Source organism: Candoia aspera, chromosome 1, assembly GCF_035149785.1.
Source record: "Candoia aspera isolate rCanAsp1 chromosome 1, rCanAsp1.hap2, whole genome shotgun sequence".
NCBI classification, from domain to species: Eukaryota; Metazoa; Chordata; class Lepidosauria; order Squamata; family Boidae; genus Candoia; species Candoia aspera.
The window spans coordinates 251,879,967-251,904,283 of NC_086153.1; the positions used below are offsets into that span (position 1 = coordinate 251,879,967).

At 40.1% G+C, this 24,317-nt stretch overlaps 1 protein-coding gene across 2 annotated transcripts in view; it reads right to left on the bottom strand.

Moving 5' to 3' along the window:
* Positions 1–23,797, bottom strand: part of SYT9 (synaptotagmin 9) — a 95,936-nt gene extending 72,139 nt beyond the window's left edge. For both annotated transcript variants that reach the window (XM_063289509.1, XM_063289506.1), the window contains exon 1: positions 23,464–23,797. In XM_063289509.1, coding sequence (XP_063145579.1) covers positions 23,464–23,611 — 148 coding nt within the window. In that variant the 5' untranslated portion in view covers positions 23,612–23,797. The remainder of the gene's footprint in view (positions 1–23,463) is intronic.
* Between the last annotated feature and the right edge of the window lie 520 nt (positions 23,798–24,317).

Below are 24,317 nucleotides of genomic sequence, written 5' to 3' on the forward strand. Positions count from 1 at the left end.
TGAGGCTCTCCTGCATGGATATCAGCAGCTCATCTAATTGGATATCCCGCAACTCCCGACGTGCTGCTCTTTGCGCTCTCGAGGTTAGCGCTGGCCGGATTCTGGCCGCCTCCCGCTCCTCCTCGCTTCCATCACTTGCGCAAAGCTGAGGTTCTGTCATCGCTAGCGTTCCCTCTTATCCAACGATTGGATGGGGCTAGCGGAAAATGGATGAAATGATTCTCAGCTTTATGTAACGGTTGCCTAATCCCAAACACTCAGTCTCACAAGCTCGGGCTTAAAGATAACTGATTTATTAAAGGAATAGTATGCAAATACAGAGAAAGCTGAGAATGAGCAAAAGCGCGCCAAATACAAACTTAAAAGCCTTGCCTGTGAGCAAGTTCCGCCCCATCCCTCGTCAGGGCGCTCCCCCTCCCAGGTGCTAGAAGCCGTTAGACGCGCCTGGGAAAGTAACCTTGAGCAGGAGCGCAAACCCAAACATACATTCCAAGCCCTCAAAACAACGGAGGGTGAAGGAATGGAAAAACCCCGGGTGAAGGAACACGGAACAGAAGATGACATGTGAAACGTTACAATGTTAACAGCACATTGAAAGGGGAACATGACAGGCTATCCCTTGAATCTGAGGGAAGGTAAGCAAGATACCAACTTCAACAACTGTAGCATGATTCAGTGTGGTTTAAGTCCTACTTCCCTAACCTGGTGCCCTCTAGGTTTGACTGGCCAGTCTGGGAACTTTTTGGTACAGCTTCATGACTTTTTATTTGCCTTGATTCATAGGCAGCTAAAATAAATGCAGCTGGCTCTTAGGAACGATATGTTTCTAACTGCACTGAAGTCTTACATTCTGAAATACTCAAGCTACTTTCATAAATGACATCTTTGCCAGATGATCTTGTCTCACTCCACAGTCTTGCACTGAAAATACAGACCACAGCCTGTCCCTTGGACGCAGCCTCAATTCCATTTGCACCCCAGCCATTGAATGTTTCCTCTAAGCTACATGCATGTGTAGCTGTACAGTGGCTATTGCACACCCACACAAGACAGTCTCCTGCTCACTGTCAAAGAAGATGCACTAACAAAGTGTGTTTTTGGAAGGGAAAAAGAAATAGAAAGAAAAGAGAATTAGGCCAAAGCCTGCAGATCTTCTGCTGGGCTCCAGGCTGAAAGAGGGGTTTGAAGGGGAGGGGGAAATAAAAGGTGAAGCAAAGGAAAGGAGGGGTGGGGCCTTTCACCCAGCAGCTAGACCAGTGTTTTTTGACCTCGGCAACTTTAAGCTGTATGGACTTCAACTCCCAGACTTCCCCAGCCAGCCTCCTATCAGGCTCCAGGCCAAAGGGGAAATGGAGCAGTGGGAAAGAAAAAGCAAAGCAAAGGGGCATGACTTGCATACCTGCAAAGAAGTATCATTCAATATTTTGCAGGATATTTTTATTTATGAATTCAAAAGGCAACTTTTTCAGACATATTCATGATGCCATGAGATAAGTCAGCAGCTTCAGTGTCCTTCCATCTGTTCAGACTCCCCACAGCCTTGATTTTGTCAGTTATCTCATGTTGTTCTAGGCATATAATTCCTTTCCAAGCTCACCAAATATGCACTGTTGTCGCAGTGCTTCTTAACAACTTTTGTGCAGTTAGGAGTGCCTTACTGTTTCATTGTTCAGAAGTTCTTTTCCCACACCTAATCAAAACATGCTTTTTAAAGCATACATTAGCAAATTCATTTGAGAAACTTTCTGCAGTGGATAAGTGATTGCACTGAATTAAAAAAAGAGTTTTCAGTTTTTAAAAATCTATCACAAGAGTCCTAAAAAGTAGAAATCTTAAAAAGTCAGCCTGTTTCCAAAAACAGTTGTATTTTCCTAAAAATAAAGACTTATTATGTTGAGTTCTATGAAAATTTAAGTATGCAAAAGGCATCAATTTTTTTTTACTTTTAGTGTTTCCCCCCCAGAAGGTGAATCTACTTTTGTCTTTCTGTATTTCTATTAAATCGCTCTAGGAAAACTTTATAACAACATTTGGTTTAGAAACATTCCCTACAACTTTAAAAGTGCTGCTTTTAACTGTATCAAAACAGGTGGCAAAATGTCAACAGCAGTTCAGTAAAAACCAACATAGCTGCAATGGATACTATGTGAGTAGGAAGTCATAGAGAAAGTCTGTTAGCCCCTTCAAGGTAGTCAGGAGAAGAAGCACAACCAGGTGTACTAGCTCCATCCTTATTTTAAAGTTACATTAACAGAATATTGCAAGACTGAAAGTATTTCTCCCCTCCTTTCCTTTTACTCTCTGGGAAACTAGGGAGGGTCCCTCCTGAAATCTTTCCCATGCCATCTCTCCTTCTGTGGGCTGAGATATCTTTTACATGCCAGTTATCCAGTCTGCAGCTCTCCCTCCTGTCTCCCAAGGTCATTCCCACATGACAAACACCTCAGCAATAGCACAATTTTTAACCTACTGTTAGGATAGCTATGTGAATGGGAAAGAGATAAACTAATTAAAGCCTCCACCCACAATCCAGGGAAGAAGAGCCATTGTAAAGCTAGAATCTGCTTTACAAGGGCCTTTGTCTGGTGTAGGAGTATGATTTTCTTTGATGAGACATACCACTGCACTTCAGTGAATCTGAGGTGAAATTAGTCTGTCACAACCTAATGTCAGCTTCTCTTCTAGCAGCTCATGTGCATAACAAAATTGCCTAGGAATGCAGTGCGGCTGTTTCATTGGTTAGAAGCATATTGCTACGTTGTGGCATTTCTTGTAAAGGATACTTAGTTCATATATCTGATGAAACAAAGCAAAATCTGAATATCCCTAAGAATTATAAATACGTCAGCACCTGATGTCATATTTACTGATTAAATTTTGCTGTACTTTTAAAACAATTGGCATGCTTTATCCAGAACGTTATGATAATTTTTCAGTGGATGTTTCAGAGAGGAAGAAGGAAAGGAAAGAGCAGCAGCAGTGGAAACAACAGAGCTTCTTTTATATGAACACAATGGCCACAACTGAAGGTTCAGGCTGGGTAGTATGATGGCTGAATGAAAACTAATGCCTCAAATGTTGTAAGTTGCCAACAGGTGACTTATATGCTAGAAGCTATAATGTGTTCTTTAGAATTTGTTCTTTCACCTCAGTTGGTGGGAGGTTGTTGTGGGAAAAGGTTGGGTTGTTATTGTTTCTGAAATGGAAGTCTGCAGTGAGTATGCAGTGAGTACTTTAAGCAATGTGCTGTGATTGAAAGAGTTCCTCTAATTGAAATTCACTGCTGAATGCGGGTTGTTTATGGCAATGGCTATGTTGAAGTGAGTACTGTGCATCGCTGGGCCAGAAAAAAATGTAAAGACAATGAACTGGAAAGAGCTCATTTTGTGTCATCAAGACTGAAGTGAATGACTTGTGACAGCAACCAATGAGTTTCACATGAGAAATGTTGATAGAATAGCTGACAGAACACTCAAAAGGAAATCAGTCAAGCCTGACATTTCACAGGAACATGTGGGTCATATTATTAATATTCTTCAGGATTAGAACGTTTATGCAGGATAGGTTCCTCGCATGCTGACAACAGAGATTAAAGCTTCATCAGCCAAAATTTGCCTGCAATTGTTATGCTATGAAAATGAAGGTGAGGAATTTCTCCATGGTATTTTGAGAGCTGACAAAAGATGGGCTTAACATTATGATCTGGAAATGAAGCATCAGTCCATAGAATATCATCATGAAACGTCACCTGTGGGGATTTTTTTTAAAAAAACATCCTTGGCAAGAAAACTCAGCTCTTGGGGACACACACAGTGTTGTTTACATGGATTTCCTTGAGCCTGGCACTACTAACAACTCAGAGCACTACACTGCAACACTCAAAATTTTGAAACAACCATTAGCAGAGTTCAGAACACAAGAAGGAAATTTTGCTACAGCATGACAACCTGAGGCCTAACACCTCATAAGCCATCCAAGGTGCAATTGCAAAGTTGAATTTGCCTCACCCCAGTCACCATACAGTCCCAACTTGACACTGTACAACTTACCTTTTACCAAAATTGAAGGAATGCCCTTTTGGGCTTCTGTTTGACTGAAATGAAAAGGCTGAAAGAACTGTCAGGACCTACTTGAAGAGACAATATGTGGAATTCTTCTGTGATGGCTTTAAAAAGCTTGTCCATCACTGGAAGAAGTGTATAACGAATAGCGCTGATTATGTGCAGAAGAAAATACAGGTAACAAAAGGGCTAATGTCAAGGATTATTTTCCTGTTTCATTTTTTAAAGTTACCCAATTTAAACTAAAGTGATGGAGGTAGAAGTGTTACTTTTCATTCAACCTCCATAATAATGCACAGATAGAGCAGTATTTTCTGATGATGAAACCTAATTATGTTTAAAACAGTTGTAGTCAATCCAAAAACTAGCTCTTCAAAAAAGCTCTTCGTTCTGCTCACACGACCTGCTACCAAGCCAATCCTATATGAACAAATGGCTAATTGTAGGAGATTGCAAAAGGTTACATCCAAGAACCTCGATTACTGTAGCCCAGTGAAGCTAATTTAAGCAAAAATGATACAAACAGACATATATGGTGCTGATAACTATCCTTAATGGGCACGTCTGGAAGTCTGGTATCATGTTGGAGCTCTCATATAATAGCTGCCAACGAGGAGCATTTTTGTCCACAAATGGCTGCCTTGGTGTATGTGTGGCATGTAACAAAATGCCCAGAAGACAAAGTGAGTGAGACTGTTCCCCACTACATTTTCTAGCCCCTCAAAATACTCTCTATAACTCATCTTTTTCCCCCAGATGGGTGATCACAGAAGAAGTGTGGGTGTTGACTTCAAAACACTGGACTGTTGCAGGAGTCTCCTCCTGAAGCTGCACTGTCTATTATCCATCCACCTTTCTACTAGATTGTAGAAGAGGAAAGTAGGATTGTTCATTTGATTCTGCCGTGAAATCAGCTATTTTGGGTTGCCTCAGTCTGCCTAATTTTGAACAAGGCCTGCATTGTTGCTGTTCATCTTTTCCCTACCTTTCTCAAATCCTCTTTTGGTCTGGACAATTTTTCTTGCCCTGGGTGGCTCCCAGTACACTATGGAAACACTCCTAGATAAACCAATATTATAATATCAACTATGTGGGAGAAGGTCAAAAGGAAAGCAAAGACACGATGGAAATAAGAAAGGGAAAATGAGGAACAGAATTAGTGAAATGTCTCATTTCCACTCTTTTATCTTTGAAGCGATATGAGAAGAAAACAGCTTAATATCAAATGAACAAATCAAAACCCCCAACAAGGACATAATACAGCTTGTATTAAGACAAGAGCTTTGAAGAGGAGACTGCTTGTTAGTTTGGTACAAGGTTTAATCAGCAGTTATAAACCAGAACAAAGCATTTCTGTCTTTTGAAATCTTAATTAAAAGATCTACAGGGAAAAAAAAAGTATTAATTTAACAAGTATACATATCCTTATAGGAGAAAAACAGAAGGGTTAGTAAAGTGAAGATAAAATTGATAAGCATTTTGTTAGAGGGGAGCAGTATTGTCCCTTTTGGAGGATTTCCTTCTCTCATTGTAGGAAACATCTATTCTCCATGAACTTTCTTGTGTGGAGTTCTTGCTGCTCTCTGAACTTGATTGTTTGCTTGTGATCTCACATTGATGATGTTACCCAGTCGGGTAATGAAAGGTCTGCAAGCAAACCACCAAGCTCAGAGAGCACCGAGGACTCCACAGTTCAACCCTGAGCTCCAGATATTCCCTTCTATTGGAACTTTGTGTGCAAAACAATCCCATCCTCTCTCCTGAGAAATCTGACAACCTCCTCCCCCAAAATATTAAATAAAAAAAGCACTCTTGGAAGTAAGTCCTTGACCACCATCTAGTGGTATTGCAGACCTTACCACATAGCTAATCCCCATGTGGCAAATTCAAATAAAACTGACCTTACTAAATGATGGATGGCTCCAACTCTATTCATCAGGGAAGGTTGCACTCCTTAAAAAAAAAAAAGTTTTGGGATGCCAAAAGCTTCAGGGGAAGTATCCAGTAATGCAGTGATATTACCAAATGGGCAGCACTTAAATGTTTTGGCACATTTTTGTATTTGGGGGGAAGCATTGGGAGAAGAATGAATACGTGTGCCTCACATCAGTTCACACATCAATCTTATTAAAAACAAAAAATATGGAAAAAAATCACTTCCAAATATTGGGGGGTTAATTACTGAATTTTGGTGGTGCAAACGGGTTGTTCTGGGAGTTGCAAAATAGGGATTGTGAAGCCACATGTACCCTGCCAGATGCCCCTTTCTATATGCATGCTTACAAATTCCATTGTATCTAGTGGCATAATTTTTATACAGATATGCTCAGGGAATACTATAATTGTTCTTACTATGTTAGATTGCAAGAGCACATGAATAATACAATAATGCTGAGGCTTAAGTGTGATCACAACAATAAAATACCAGCTGCTGTGCATGAAGAGTATATATTTCATTCACTGAAGACAGAACCAAAAGAAGAAATTAAAAATAATTTTCTTAGACTTAAAATAAAATCTAAATGTCAACGCTTCATAAATTGTAATGACTCTTTTATTAAGAAACAAGAAAACAGAAAAGCAAACATAGTTATGAATAATCTTGTCAATTTTGTTATTATCTTGAAAGCAAATTTATCACAAGATTCCATCAACAAAATATAGGTTTAAAACTAAAGTAATCTTCTTCTGTCTCTTCATGCTAAGTAAAGCTCCCCAAAAGCTTAAGTTAATGCCATAAATACAGCTAAAATCCAGAATGATTTGGAAAGTTTCAGAGTGCAGGATAGGTTTCTCCTAAACAAGCAAAATAAATGCAATAGCTTTGAGACTGAAGGGACATACTGAATTCAAGCAGGAGACACAGATTATATGGAAATGTTTTTGCACTTAATAACAGAGACACACAAATTTCATCTTAGAAAATATTACAGCCTTTACAGAAGATTCAAGAGGTTTTCCAATCCCAAAGCTAGCAGGAAATGAGAAATGAATGTGATGTTTGGAAATAACATGAATGTTTGCAGAGTTACCAACCATGCGGGTACCAGAGACTTCTGGACAGCCCCTATTTACACAAATCTGATTGTACAAACAGCTGTTTGAACACTGTTTTAAAATGCCAGATCCTGGAACCAGACTGTGGCAAGTAAATATAGTCTGCAATGATATCGATTCTAAAAGGTTTAATTTCTATGAGTGCAATCCAATACCAACATTCTTAATTTCCTTGAACTCAGTGGGGCCTCTTTTTTTAGTAGAATAAAACAGTCTCTAAATTTTCTCTGTCCAATGGAATCAGTTTAGAATCTTTAGGTGATACATTTAGTCCCATTCTGTTCCCAAAATCTCAGCATAAAAGAACATAAGAGATAAAGAAACAGAAGCAACCTTTGGAGAAGTCTGACAGCCATGTCTATGATGCAAGTTATGCTTAACTTAAAATATCTAGTGCTCCTGGGTACAAATTAGAATTACTCCATTATACAGAGTTATGGATAACATCCCCCCACAAACCTCTTAATGAGAAAATATTTGTGTTATTTAATATTACTAACAGTATTTTTATACTGCTTCCTCATTAAAATATCCCAGAGATGTTTACAAATATTGTTTCTGCACAAATAAGTGAAAGCTTCTTCCCAACCTTGGTTGATCTGAAAAACTTTAGCAGGGCTGGACCTGGTTGATGAGCCTATGCAAAGTGAGAAAGATTTCCTTTGCCAAAGCAATTTGGGCAGTGGAGACTACCTGATTTGCTTCACAAATGCAAAGAGGCTACTTGATTTGTTTTGGGTGGTTTTGAATTGCTTCAGGCCACTGCTGTGGGAGGAGACTCTTCTTAGCCTTCTCCCACAGCCCTGATAAAATGCTTCCAGACTATGTGGCTTCAGATTTGACTGCATCTTTTTCTGAAGCTGTCTAGCCTAGACCACTCTCAGGATGTATCAAGGGGTTCTAGGCCAGACACTTCTGGAACCACTCAACCTTCTCCTGCAACCTAGCTTCCCTCAACCTTCTCCTGCAATGCTCCCCGAATAAGACATTTTGGTCCTTTCTCACTGGTGGCACCTCTCAACTGCTTGTGTTTTGGGGAACAATTGAGAGCCCACCAACGCATAAAGGGCTCTTCCATGCTACTGGCTTTTCTCAATTAGTTGAGCAATGCAGAGAAGGATCCTAGTGCATGTCAAGGCATCTCTGGATTGACCTCAGTGGCCTATACATTGGTCTCTGAAACCTGAACTGGAGGTGCCAATCATACTAAGTCAGGAGAAAGCTCCTTTCAGCCTTCTCCCATAGTTCAAACTCTGCAGATGGACAGGGACTCTGAAGCAAATCAACATGGATGCTTCACTTTAGTCTTATTTGTTTGCTTGTTTGTTTGCCAGCTTGCATGCCTCCTCAATTACTGAAATAACTCTAGGTGGCTTACACATTAGGGTTTAAAAACAATAAAATAAAACAAGAACCAAGGAAAGAGTAATACATGTAACACATCTGGAAAAGAATAAAACAAACTCAATCTATCATAAAAGCAAGATATACTATCAGGAAATGGATTACCACACTCTACCCCAGAGAGACAGGTGTTTATACCTTTACGAAAACACAGCAGGGTCAGGACCATATGGACCTGGGGAAGACTTTGTTCCATGGGGTAGGTGCACCTACAGAGAAGGACATCTCCTAGGTCCCACAAGATGACAGTGTTTTACAGCTGGGACCTGGAGCACATCAAGTCTACCAGATTGTACTGGTTGGGCAGAAATGACAGGAGAAAGGTGGTCTTGTAGGTAATCAGATCCTAAGCTGCTTTTTTTTTTAAGCATCAAGGGAGCCACTATGGCTTTATTTTTATTTTTTTAACTTCTTAATATAATACACTGCTATGGATAGTCTCCCGCCCTAGCACTAAGTGGTAACAGAAAGCAAAATACTCTTGTGAAGCTTTCTACTACCAATCAGGAAACCCCACGCCTATAGATTACACTGGGGAGTAAACAAACAAAAACAAGGCAAGGGCAAACTACTTCTGTGTTGTTGCCAAGAAAACTAGATGGTTATGTCCATGAAGTCACCAGCAACTGAATTTGACTCCAGGGAGTCTTTACTATTTTATGAGAATAGGAGAGCCCTGCATCTGAGAGATAATAAAAAGAACCTGTAACGGCACAGCAGACCTGACATACGATGTAGTTTTAAAAAAGAACAGAGGCTAAGAAAAACGATAAGCTTCCCAGAAAACTAAAATCTCAGCTTCTGTCATTTCTCAGTTAAACAGCATTATTCAAAAGTGATGGAAGAATTCTGTTTTATATCCCGTAACAGTAGAAGTAACATAACCCTTTAAGATCTCCATTCTTACCATCATATGAGAGAGCCCAACCTTGCTTGAAGAAAGTCTGTAGATCCTATTAATGAAAATGTCTTAGCCTTCATCTCCAAAGTTACTTAGCAGTTATTGCTGTAGAGCAGCTTTTCCTGCCTTGTAATGCAAGTACTTAAACATTATCTGCTGACACTAATAAGGTTAAGAGCCTATCCCCATACAGCTAATGTTCACTAAGGCCAATTAATTCAAGTCTAACATCTTAGCTGCAGATATTTCTTTTAGATGCCTCAACATTTCCCTTCTTTTCAACAGAACAGAAGTCATATTACAGAATGTCTTTTAAAATAAGTTCACCATGAATTTTATTTCTGTATTAATTTTATATTGCATGGATTTATACATAGTTCTAAGGTAATGATTGGTTTTGGCTTAGTGAATTTGTGAACTCAGCCATGATTTGCAGCTTCCTTTTTGAGATATATGGTTTTCAGTGGCCTGGCCTGGCCTGGCCTGGCTGCTGTTGTGCTGGTGTGAGTCAGCAAATGGAGTGAGAAAAGGGGAGAAGAAGCTCAGTTCTGGCCTTGAAGGGCAGCTGTGCTGTCACAAGGGCTGATGAGCTGACCTGGCTGCTAGCCATGGCTGTTGTGGCAAGATGTAGAGACAGCAGTCCTATTGGTCCAGCCTGGTATATAGGTGTTGGGGATTAGAGTCCTGGGGGGACACCCACTTCCTCAGTTGCTGGGGAACATGCTGCTGGTCTGCCCCAAAAGGAAAGGAGAGAAGAAGAGGAGAAAAAAGGACTGCACAAATGGAGTAGCTAGAGAAAAAAGCTGGAGAGTGAAGTTACATGTGTGTGCAGAGCAGTTGTTGGTTCTTGGTTGGGGAGGGAGAAGAAAGGTTCCAGGATGGCTTTCCTGGAGGAAGGGAAGTACCAGACAGACAACATCTTCACACATGACCCAAGATGGATAAGGGGGATCAGCTGGTGTTAGCGAAGCCCTAGGCTCTGGGGAAGGACTGAGCAGAAGACCCTGAGAGAGGTTCTTCCCCCAAGAGAGAAGCAGTAGGTGTTCGGCTGAGCACATCCAGGAGAAGGTCAAGCCATGCTGAGCACACTGCAGTAAACCCAACACATCCCTTTCTTTTCACTCTCTCTTGATAAGCCCAGAAACTTGGGAGGGAGACCGAGTGAAAGGGGGAGGAGGCAAAATGGTTAGCAGGAGAGCTAGAGGGAAACAGTCTCTGGGAGAGAGACTTAGGAGTAAACTTGACTCCGGGATCATGTTTTATACACCGGTTGTAAATATTTCTTGTAAATAGCTTCACTGTATATAGTTTAAGAAAGCATAAAAGCCTCCATGTTCTTGTTTATCTGTGTTAATTGCCATCCTTGCAAACCAAAATACACCTCCAGTTCTAAAAGAACCCTGTCACACTGTTACACAATTTTAGCAGCTATGGCTTATTCGGCAATCATGATTTCAACTGCCCCCCCCCACACAGCCCAGCACAATGTTTGGAATCAGCCTTTCTAGTCAAATGAACCCCAAATTTATTCAACCAGTGAAACAGGTTTAACAAATGACATGTTTGACATAGCGAAAAACAAAACTAAAGGACAAGTTTGGAATCATGAATCTCTCATGATAGTTAGCTTTCAAAACTCATGGCTCATGGGCCACATTCAGCCATCCTAGTCATTTTCTATAGTTTGCAACAGTAGTTCATAGGATCTGAGCAAGCTACCCAGCAAGTCAGGGCACTGAGTACTGTGTAGATGTGCAGGCTAGGCCATAGAAGCACTCCAGGAAAAGGAATAGCAGGACTGCAATGGCCAGTAGCTCATATCAGCCTGAGTGGGTTTCCCAACAATAGTGGGGCCTGGTCAACCATGACATACAGTTGAAAACCCAAGGCCCCTGGCACTGAGCAGCCTCACCTTCGGAGATCTCTGGCCTGCTCTCACACTCCATCATGGATACTGCTTCTGAGACAGCATGAGGGTCTCGTGGTAGGGACAGCATGGAGGTGAAGCTCGGCCAGGGAAATTGGGGGAGGAAGCTGGATAGGAAAGGAGGAGGCAGTTGAAGAGGAACTGGATCTGGATCTGGCTGCCATGAATCAAGGGTCTCTCTGCTGGGCAAAAGAAGGAAGAGTTTCGACAGGCAAGGAGACTGAACAGAGAGAAAGCAAATGAAAGCAACAACAACAACAAAGGAAAGGAAGATTCCCTGTCTGCAAGAATGGGAAGAAAAAGGAAAGCAGCATTTGGGTGGTTGGTAGTACAGTGGGTTTCTAGATTATATCATCATCAATGTGATCTTGAAAAATATTACACATCAACCCAGTAATAAAACCTAATATTGGTGTTTTGGTTAATGGAAAACGCTGCCAACTAAGTGGCCAAAATGAAATGGCTCTGCTTTGCAATTCTGTGTCACAAGTAACTAGCTCTGTTTCACATAGACTTTTTTATTTACTTAATAAATTTGTGTTTAACAGTGTAATTTGATACTCTTTCATTTTCTTTATTTTTGACTCACTAGAGACTCTTCTATCAATGTACGAAATGGCTTCAGTATGGTGGCCTTTGAGCTGATGAACTAGTGTTCATGTGGCACTTGTGAAAACTTGGATTTGAGTCCCCTTTGTTAGAGATAGAAGAGTTTGCACAATCTGCATTGCCTTTTAGGGGTGGCTGTTATACACCAGCCCTCCTTAATTGTCAACATCTCTTGTATGCCTCTTCAGGAAGGCTGGCTGGCACCATAATCCTAAATTTTCCTGAATGCTCATGCTTCTGCCATCTTGCACGTGCTTGGGATTTTCTGTAAATAAGATGGACAAAAGTCTACCAAACTGGAAAGGCTGCATTTAATCTATTTTCACCTTGACACAAATATAAGAAATGCTGATAAGTATGACTTCAGCCATAGCTAACTCACTGCAAAATGTACTTTAACTTTAAAGGAGTTTTTCTGCCTCTAAATCTAAAGTTTCATTTGATTTTGACTTCATAAATGGTTTCCCCTTTCAGCTGAAATTTGTCATGCTTAAATAAATCTTTAACAGATTGTATGGTTATGACACTGACCAAAATCACTTGAATAACTTTTCAACTTATTCAAACACAGAATGAATGAATGAATGAATGAATGAATGAATGAATGAATGAATGAATGAATATATCCCCTTAAAAAAAACCTGAACTGTCTTTAAAAAGAAAAGGCTCTTTTTTTTAGTTTCTTTTATTTTCATGTTGGTGGTGGATTTAACCATTGTTAAAAATTCCTTATATTAAATAAAAGCCTACGGAAAAGAGTAAAATATAAGGCTGCACCAAAGGTTTGCATGTGAATCTTTTCAGGATGTTGGATTTTTGAACAGTCCTTTTTTGTTCCCATCTCAAGATTACTCAACTGCTATGTTCTGGCAACCTTCCTTTCTCTATTTCCTAAAGTGATCTTAATGCCCCAGGGATCACACAGGAAATGAAATCACTCTCTTGAGGTTATACTGAGAGCAATGCTTTCTAGTGTATAAGATCTAATATACAAGCCTGATCTAATGTAATACAGACCACGGGTTTTCAATTTTTTTCAGGCCATGGAAAATGTTTTCTTTTTCTTTAAAAAAAAAACTTTCCAGAACCTCTGATCAGGAGGCAAAATTCTATCACAGAAAAATGGCTGTGTTCAAGACCCCCCCCTTTTTAAAATTTTGCCTCTAGTTTCTCAAGCAACCCCGTCAAGTTCTCACACAGCCCTAGAATTCCACTGGACACAATCTGAAAAATCCTGATATAGACCATAAGGTTTTTATTGGGTCTTATTGTTAAATAAGCTAAGATTGTCCACACCCCCAACTATGTGCCTGCTATGCCAGATCTATAGAGATGCATATTTCCTACATTCACAGAATTATACTCAAATACAATCCAGCATCTAATCTCCAGCCTCCCAAAGGCTAAAGTATTAAAATACAGTATGTTATAATGACTGTAGGAGAAATGCTGTAGATAATATTGTCAAACATTTATTATGTTGATACCACAGCAGGTGGTAGCACCTAGCTGCCTTGGCCAATATTGGAAGCTAAGCAGGTGGGTTCTAGTTAGTACTTGTATTTCTGGTTAGTACATCAGGGACTTTCAAGTCTAGCCAACAGCTCTGAAAAAACCCTGAAGATGACAATGGCCAACTATTTACATACTTTTACCAAGAAAACTGCACAGATGATGCCCCCACAAGTTGAGCTTGACTGAGGGCATCTCTACGAGTGCCTAACAGAACAAACCAGTATTTATTTACTTATTTATTACACTTAAACACCCTTCTGTTTATACAACACTCAAGGTAGCTTAATAACAATTAAAAATATAAATTATAAAACCTAAGAATAAAACAGTGTGAACGAGGTGGGTATTTGCCATTTTCTTAAACATTGGGGAATACAGTAAAATTGTGTCCTGGTCTCTATCTGGCCATAAGAATCCAGATAAAACATAACTGAGTTCAGTATCATCATCATCATCATCCACCTAAAAGTAGTAGTTACAATCTGGAAGGCAGTTGACATAAAAGTCATTTTGCATGTTTTTGTATGTTCATAATTTAAGGAGTTACGTTAGGGGCATTTTTCTGGCATACTGACTTTAAAGAAAATTAAGTATAATACGTTTGCAAACAGAATACTGATGAGGAGACTACCAATTCCATTGGCATGAAAATGTATCACAAAACCCAAGTGACATTCTAAACATTTAAAAAAAGGTTTTCTAGATGTAAGGATCTGCTCTCAACTTTAATAAATGATCAGATGTGACTTTTTAGTGTTTTTGATTCATAACCTCCAGGAATTTAATTTCTGCTGCTAGAACAATAATATTTACTTACACTGCAATATGTCAGAAGTTGCTTTTAATATGAGCAAAGAGCAGTAGCCCATTAGTTTATTTTGGGGACTTCAACAATGTACACCCAGTAGGGCAATAAAAAACAGAGAGCTTTACTTAATATTGGCCATGTCATTCTTCCGCTCACCATGATATTAATGAAATTCAATGTGATTAATGATCAGGTCTTTCTCCTCATCATCTTTATCTACATAAGTATTTCCTGATCTCTTTTTTCATCCTATTCTGAAGCTTCACAGCAGCCTATGACCTTTATGAATTTTGTATAGAAGTTTCTTAGGCTCAAATCCCAATGTATTTCTCAGAAAAGAATCCCACTGATGGGACTGTTTGAATGGCATATCAATTTCTGAAAAATCATCCTAAAGAATTATAATCCAGAGATCTTGACCCCATATTAGTGATATACACACGCAAACATTAATCTGTACAAATAATCTTGCTACTCTGTCTCCAGAGGAACCATATTGTTAGAGAAAATGCTTATGGTTGAGTAAACCTACTCTGAGGTGCCATGCACTTGAACAGAGGTGCTATATAAAGAAATGGACTACACATTTCACTTTCTGCGGGGATCCCATTGAAAATAATGTCCTTACTTAAGTTGTCCGAGCTGTTAAAATGAAAGCGTACTAGAAGCTAGTAAGAACATGGAGCAACCCAAGGTACCTTAGTAAATGAATGCTACTTTAATGGGATAAAGATATACATGGACGTGTCATTTTTGGCAGCACCCCTGTGGCAGGAATATTACATACTCATTTTCACCGTTAATAGTGAACATCAATAGTAAAATTCACACTGCAAACTTACATGATTGGAACAAGAGTAAGTCATAGTAGTTTAATCCCTGAATTCTGGCCCCAGATAGTGAATGGGCAGGCTACTACCTGCATTCTCAGAGTCTGCATGCCAACCCTTCAGGGAAGATATTGTAAGAAGCTGTTACTCAGATATACCCAGTAGCATCTTCTCTAGGCTGAGACATAGCTGGGAAAACTTATGTAGAAAGATAACTCACCCCCACACACACACTTTCTGCTGGAAAGAATGGCATTTCCCCCCCCCCCCCCATCTAAATCCAAGCCAGAACTGAGGTATAATAGCTACGGAAAAGGCGAAAAGAAACATTTCTCTCCTCAGCCTTTCTTATAATCTTGTCATATTTCCCTGGGAGAATCCAGGAGAAACAAGGAAGAATTGTTTTATGCTGTAATCCTTGTCATGAAGGAATAGGTCAACATTCCAACCAGGAATTTTTATTGTCCCTGGCAATTTAATGCCTCTTATATTTATTTTATCTACGCAAACGTAGTACTTGTAACTTTATGCAACTTGGAATCTCTTTAAACAGAGTTTTCTCTAAATTAGAAGCAGACTCTATTGTCTTGTAATCTACCTAGAACCTTGCTTGTTTATCTTTTTTCTATCCAAGATCATTTTTAAACCACTTTCTGTGTTTTTAACACCTCTGTTTCATGCCAGCGTAGTCTTCTGCCAGCTCAAGGCTGGGTGGATTGCACTTCAACTCAGCAGTGAGGAAACCACCTATATATGCTATATGTGATTACCTTAGCAGTTTTGGCCCCTGAAAAGGAACATAATCCATCTGGGAATAAAAAAATATTTATGGTGAAAAACATACATTTATTTGTACGACAAAAACTCTCCCTATGACTTTGGTGTATACCTCTATAAGCTAACATGCATCTAATAGGCCACACTACTTTGGTTATTAAAACAACAGAAGTGGTTGATAGGGAACACATAAACATCCCATTAGATTTTATGGAGGCATTCTGGATTCTGTTCATTGGCTGTTCCTAGAGGGGTTGGGACACTGTGTATCTTAGGATGTGCGCCCAACATACAGTCTTTGCATAGCCTTTCCCTTTACAATTACTTGTCTACCCTCCTAGATGAGTTCTACAGAAGGGAGCTCACTAGTCCAAGAAATATTCCACTCTGTTTACTCAAAAATCTGCAGACTTCAGAGAGTATGTTGGGATAAGCAGCCTCCCTGGGTGACTGAGGAAAAAAAGCCAAGCAATTTCCTTGGCAACTAATGCTACTAATTATGATTTTAACTTAATATTGATAGAATACATCATATAATATAACTACAAAAAGGAGAGAAGGAAATATCTAACTCAATCAGTGCACAAAAAGAAGGGAACAATGGCAAGGGAGCAGACTACCGTTCATATAAGAGGTTGACAGAAAGTATCAGTATGCTGTATGTCTGATCTAAGGAAGATAAAAAAAAACTAAGTGGCATGTGGATCAGGAATCAAGTGTTTTAAATAAGCTGAGCCCAGAGACAGACCTGGAAGAATGGGCTGTCTGCTGCTACACTGATGGAGCTATTAGATGCGAATGTACATTTTTTTAATGTGCCGTAATCCTGGGTAGAGGAACAAAAGCAGAATGGGGGTGTGGAAACCATTCTTGATTTGGAGCAATTGCTCTAACTTTACATGAATGATTCCTTTAACGGTGTCCCTATTTTTTGAAGTTTGGTAAAAGGGGAAAAGTATCTTTTTTCTTTGTTTCCTTCTTCCTTATATTCTTCTAGTGACAAAACCCTCTAAAACAAACATTTGTATATGTTTTGTATATCCACCATTGCAATCGTCATTTGACCAGTCCTTGGAAACTTGAAGAGACATTCTTCAGAGCCCATTAATTGTCTTCCACTAACTCAGCAAGACAGCTTGTCTGAATAAATCAAGATGTTTGGGGCCTGTCTACTACTGATGGGTTTCTGTGGAGCCACAGTAAATGCTACTTTAGAGTTTTTTTTCCCCCTTTAGTAAACTCAATATATTGTTTTCCAACTAGGATAAGAAATTTAACTTCATGGCTGGAAATAGCAGACAGCAAGGGGATTGCCTTTAATCTTCATATGATACTGTTTCAATCGCTGAAATGTGGGCTAAGTGCTCAGCCTTCCAAAGCAAAGGGCTCTGTCTTTAGCTCCCCGTTCAATGGCCAAACAAGAAATAACAAAGCACATAAAAAGCAAAACAAGATTACTGAGCCTCATTTGGAAAATGCAGAAACACACAGCATTACTTAGGAAAGAACTGTGTTGAGAAGCAAACCTTTTCATCCAATGACTTTATTAAGCTTCAGTGCTCACTGCAAGAGACATACTGTATGTGTGTAGAGCAGGCTTCTGGCATAAAGACTGAAGTCCATGGATGTACTAACTGAACACTTCTACTGCATACCCACTCATGAGAACCCCAATTACAGTGACTAATATTATAATGGCAGCTGTAACTGAAAGACCAAAAACAACAAGACACACAATTATACCAGAGACACGTACTTATTCCAGTTGCCCATTCTGCCTAGCCTTGCAGAAAAATGGTAGGACTTCATGACGCAGTGGGACAAGGTTGACCCCTCTTTCATCAAATTAATTGTATAGCTGAGAGGTTATTATCTGAACCATATAAACATAGGCCCCAAATCTGTCTAAAAGTTCAAGGGGCCACCAAAAGCTGGGGTGAATTCATCTAGTAATTTAAAGACAATTTGAAATTTATAGGGAGGAGCAGGGAAAATTAATGGGTCTGCCCCCCCCCCAACTCACCCTGGATACAGCATTATGTGAACGCAGATGGCATTGCACCTTCTCATCCATTTTGTACTGGAGAGTAGGCTGTGCATTTCAACCTGTTATGTAAGGACAATAAACTAGCACCAAGATGATACAGCAACCTTTCTGGAAACTTAAACCTGTGATTTGCTTCTTCCAACTTACTTTATTTTCTATTAGTTGTCAAGTCGGTATGCTATTACAGTACCAGCAGGGCTTTTCCTGCTAGTCTAATATACCCCCTTCCAAAATAAACAAATGAAATAAAAATGCCAGGAAAAAATAATAGCAAAGATGTATTTTAAACACCAATATAACATGAATTTATGCTCTACTATATAATGCAAGAGTGACAGTTTTGTTGCAGAAAAGCTTTCTTATTAGTGGGAAACAAACATCCATAGTTGTTTCAGGGAGTACTAAGTAGGGGAAGATGTTCTACCTGCCAGGCAAGCTACTCTGTTCATGGTGTTAAACTGGAAAATGGATATTGTACCTACTGCACTTCTTTTTTCCCCCAAACAGCATCTCTATAGAAGTCAGACAGCTTTGGAAAGAAATCCCCAAAGGTGCTGATGACATCAATGGTTTAAAAATTCAACTAACCTACTTTGCAGCTGAACCAAACACCCTTGGTAGGACCAGAAGAACAACACGGAAAATACAGTTCAAGTCAGAATCATTTTGGATGGTGTCTCATAAATATTATTTAGTATGACAAAAACTGAATTAGTTTATGAATCCCGTCCAACAGAGACCCATCAGTCACTCAAAATATAATTTATGGGTAAAGTTTACCATACATACACACACAGATACCCCTGTTGACTTATTTAATCTTCTGTTTACTTGAAGTGCTTAACATGATTTAAGACTACAGTGTACTACAGGTTCTCCCCAAATAGGGTATATTGGCATATATCTGTGTAACTGGATATCTGTGGCATCCAGATGCTGAGGCAAGGAAGCTACTTGAAAATGGAAAACAGCTTTTTCTTTGTATTGCTGTTATTACGCCTCAAATGACTAATACAGGTGAGATGCATGGACAGGTAAACATGACAGATAGCTGTTGGCTAATACATTTTGTGGATTTATTTGCAGGATTATACTGGCTAATCAGGCACCTAGGGTATGCTTTCTTCATGTTTCCTTTGTTTTCACTGAAGCACTATCAATATACAAATGACATTCACTAAATCACAATGTGTATAATATAACTAAAGACCCAAGACAATATGGAACTTTCCCTGTTCTGGTGGAAGCTTGCATGTAATTCAAAAGGACCACTCTGTCTTCTAATGCAGGATCTGTTGTCCAAGTGACCACAGTTAAGTAGCCCAAACAGCAGAAGCTATGGAAAGTATCTCTGAAGATTCTCCCACCCATGCAATGATTTGTTCCCAGTTTTTGCTTCTGTTCCCAAACTACAGGGCCCATTGATTGACGCATAACCAAAATCAAAGTCACCAATTAACTAGAAATAAATATCAACACGCTTGGGGAAATCTTTATGTTGACAGAAATACATTTGTTTTGCAGAAGATAATGAAAAGTATTGAGAGAAAAGATTGAGCGTGCTCAGTGGCCACACAATGCTGAGTCAGCTGGACAAGAAAACAGGATGGAGTATACATAGAACTGCCTGAAAGGGACTAATGAAGACAATGGCCAGGGCAGGCCAACATAGAGAGGCTACCTAAGAGAAGGAAAAGATCACAGCAGGAGAATGTCAGAAGGAATCTAGTAGCACCTTTCTAGAGTAACAAACTTTATTAAATGACATGGAACTTTCATGAGTTGAGTTTACTTCATTAGATGCAAAGGGGATAAAGAAGAGAGAAGATGATTTGAGTTTCCAATCACATACACACACAGACACCCCGCTGCCATCTTCCAAACTGTAAACCTGATCATTCTTCACTTGCACACCTCAGGTTTCCAACAAGCTAAATCCAGTATGGATATGCGTGTAGCAATCCACATAGTAGTAGTAGTAGTAGTAATTGTAGCCATGCACTACAGACTTGCAAGCAAACTTTTTATATTTTTTATAGGCCCTTCTTTAAAAATGTAGTAATATTCAAGTTATAGGAGGGATTCCTGTCTTTGATGTTAACTTAGGTTTATTCTTGTTCTCTGGAACATAGGCTCAAGCAATCAAAGATACTTAGCAGGTTGGAACCCCCATTGAGTTCAAAGGTATATGTTTCCTAGTAAATATTCCACTTCAATAAAAATTAAGAATGCAAATGGCAGGACTTCCGGGGAACAAATGGTGAACTGAAGATGGAACCAGCATCTGCAGCAGAATGAAGAGCCATTGAGTAGACCAGCTCTTTGTAATTCCTCCCCAGACAAGGAGAGGACTTGAGGTTACCCACAAGTGCTCCAGACAGTTGGTCCTCTTGAGGAGACCACAAGAGAGGTCTCCAGCGGGTTTATAGCTCTGGGAAACAAGGGAATAGCCATCTTGCTCAAATGACAGTTGGCACCTTTAAGGACACCGGGTTTGCATACTTCCTTTTCTAATCACTTTTGGAAATTGCTTGTTAACTGCTTTTTAGCTTCTAGGAACCTTTGGATTAACATGTCTGAAAACACTGGGTGAGTTTCCTTCAATCCTTAGCAAAATAAGTTTTAAATACAGGTTTAAGAACTTAAAAAAAAATTGGGGGGCGGGGGGAATAAACAGCAAAAGGGTTATTAGAAGTTTGATTTTTGTAAGTTACAAATGGACTAATGGTCCAGATGGATTGAAATAAGATTTTGGAATTAATTATAAGAATCCTTCCCATAGGAAAATGCTTTTTTTTAATTCTCTTTTTAAAAACAATGATACGATGAGACTTTGAAGGTTGGACACTAGAGGAAACCAGAAGGAACTAAAGACTACAATTAAAGGAGAAGAACACTTAAATTTTACTTACTAATACAGAATGAAGCAAAATATTCTAACATTGGACATATTGAAGGATATTTTTGAACAATGGACCTGGAATTAATTTTAAGAGTGTCTGCCTCTACAGATAGACTAAAAGATGAATAAGTTCTACCTGACCATATTGAAACTGATCTGAAAGTATGTTTAAAAATGACAGGCTCTATGGAAAAAGATGCTACACCAGACACACAAAAGAAACCAGCTGATGTCTTAATAAGTAAAAGGGGTATACAAATAACAAACCAAGAGAGTGACCTGGATAATTTCCCTATATTGGATTTACAAAAGAGGCTTGTTAAAGCTTTGAAGAATTTTTTGAGAAGGGACAAAGAGTAAATGAAAAGAAATCAAGCTTTAGGACATTACTTTAAGGGACTAAAGATCAAGATTGTTAGGAGTAAAAGGAAGGAATATAAAGTTGATTTATTTGATCAAGGTTAAAATAGATATGTTGCTATCTCTGGTAACACTTAACGGACTTTTGCTGATCAGCACTGAAACGACAAGGCTTTAAGGATTTGTTTAGAGATAAGAGATGGGATATGAGAAGAAGAGATCAATCATTTGTTGTATTTTAAGAGAAGGTAATGTTACTAATATTGTTTATACTTGTTGTGATGAAGGGGGAAGTCATTTCTTTATATATTTCTTTTCTTTTTCTTTACTAAATTCTTGTTTCTTTCTTTTCTATTTTTCTTTCTACTTTTTTCTTTTCTGCACCTTCTAGTTTTTCTTTTCTTTTTTTAGTTTGTATTAGTTTTTATCTTTGCAATAATTTTTAATAAAATTATTATTTTAAAAAAGAACACAAATGGCATTAGGCATGCAAGAGACAGATCAAGGAAAGTTTGGCAGGCAGGCATGGGAGAACCTTTTGGGCCTCAGCAGCTAACTGCATGACCTACACTAGTCTGGCAATCACCTGTGTCTCTAGGGTAGCTAACGGGGGAGAAATATTCATGCCTAGACTTCAGACGTTGGGTATGTACTGGACAACACGCTCATTCATGTACCCAACTTAAATGTACATTAGGCCGTTGGTTAGTTATCTGGAAAATATTTCCTTGATAAAACACAGCTGTAAAAGTACTAGGGGAACTTTGAATTTTTAATTATTAGAGTATGTCCTAATAATTCTGGGACTTCAGGGTAAAATAATAATTAACACCCTTTGGTCAACAATGCAGCCCAAAGTAGTTTTTAAAGAAAAAAATGTCCAAGAGTACATTATAAAAAAAATAAGAAAGAAAAATTGTTATGCTAAAAACATAATCCAGTATAAATCCTGTAATCATCCACAAAGGCTGGTATGGGTATTTGATCTGTTGGAAATTAAAGACAGTGCAATGAACTTACTTGCAGAATAAAAATGGCACAATGGACCAAATATGGATTTTACTAAAACAAAACAATAGTTTAAACCAACTCCTTTCTTCACTCAATACCTTTACATTTATTTTAAAACAAGTTTCTTTAATCAGATTTGCTTCCAAAGAAACATCACAGCTAAGAGTCATTTTATGGAGGAAAATAAAACATTTACCATTTTAACAACTTGGTATGTATATTTTCCATCCCGATCCCTGCCAACTGAGTTTACTAAAGTTGGCTGGCTAGCTTCAAATACGCGCAAGTCTAGCTGCTACTTATTACCACTATTAATTAATGATTTAGCACTATTAAGCTGGGACAGCACCGGATTGCTCAAGTACAACTAGTCCAATCGAGCTGGAAACAGGTTTGCAAGAAAAACAAGATTTGCTTCCAGTTGTCATGACCAGTTTGATCTTAAAGGGATCAAGTGGAGATGTCTAACATTTAGCAAATTGCTTAAATGCTAGTAGGAGACTTAATGCATCTATCACATTTGATTCTTTTCATTACTGTGACTTTTACTGATATGGATGGTATGGGTGGATGTATAAGAGACAAATACTCCAGGAAGTTTTGAATTGCCTTGGAGGTTTGTACTCTGTGTAAGTTGCACCAAGAACCATGAGCAGAGTTAATGCCTTTAGACAGAAGAATACACCATCAGCCTGATCTCCTGTCATTCTACAGTTGCTGGAGAAGTGTTGATTCACGTCTTCCTATATACCTATATATAAGTACCGCAGCAGAAAGGGGAAACCCGACAGGATCTAAAAATAGCTCAGACGGCTCCTTACGCTGATCGAAACCCATCTGAGAGTGTCTTCCACGGAACTCTGTAGGACTTCAGCTTGGAGTAAAGATACATTGGATTAAAATGCAAGCCTGTACCCCGAGACTGAGAAAAAACGAAAGGATCCCTTTCTCTTTCAGCTCAGACCCCCACCACCAAACGCCAGCAGGAAGTAAGAACCACCGAAGTCAATGGGGAAGGGGGGGGAGTCGCGTTGGCCGGACACGCGCTTTCTCGTTGCCCCGTTTCCGCGCTGCTTGCCTGGATCCAATGGGCAGCATTCGGGCAGTTGATAGGATGGACGCGCCCCTCCGCCCAGCCGGCACGGTCGCCTCTTTATTTGAAACCAGGTCCTCTTGAAGCAGGCTGGTTGGCGTCTAGGAAGTTCTCGAGAGCCACCCTGCCCGCCCCGAATCCCGGCACTCCACCCCGCTTACCTGCGTCGGCGGGCCGCGGTCTGCCGCTGTCCCGCAGGTAGTAGTTGAACTCCAGGCACCTGTCGTTCTCGACCGTCCCCTCGGAGCAGAGCTCGACCAGCAGTTTCAGCGCTTTCTGGCAAATCTCGTCCTCCCTGCCACCAGGCATCGTCCCCCAGCATCCTTGTGAGAGGAGAGGAGCTCCCCGCTCGCTCACACGCGCTGCTTCGGCTGCTGCCCGCCTCTCGCCTGGCGCCGACAGCGAGACAACTGGGGAGACGCCCGCATGTTTAGCAGCAGCAGCGGTAACGCCGCTGCCCCCCGAGGTCTGCCGCTCCCAACTTCGTCCTGTTGGCCTTGGTGTTTGGATGGAAAAGCTGCTGCTGCTGCTGCTGCCGCCGGCGCCGGGCATGAGAGACGGGAAGGACCCCTCCCGGAGGAGGAGGAGGATCCCGCCACCAGTTGCGCGTTAGTCTAGGCTCATCCGTCGACGCGCCGCGGCGCCTAAGCAGTCTTACCTTGGGTCCAAGCGGCGCCCTAACAGCGCTACCTAGTGGTAGGAACTCTTCGTTACGAGCAGGCCCCGCGAGCCTTGCCTTTCTTTACAGTCAAACTCAGCGCGCTTGGCCACTTCTTTGCTTCGCCTGCATCGCGTGCGGTCCTTGGAATAAAGTGGTGGCGTCCCCTTCCAGTCGATCTGGTGACTTCGTGGATAGATCCCTATAGTTTCCGTGACACAGAAATAGGTCGGCACTGGCTTCTTCCACGATGTTTTTCGCTTCCTCAGTGTAAGAAGCAGTCCTTGTGATATCCCATCCAGAGACTAACCAGCCCCACCCCACTTAGCTGCTGGGTGCAGATGAAGTCAGTCAGGT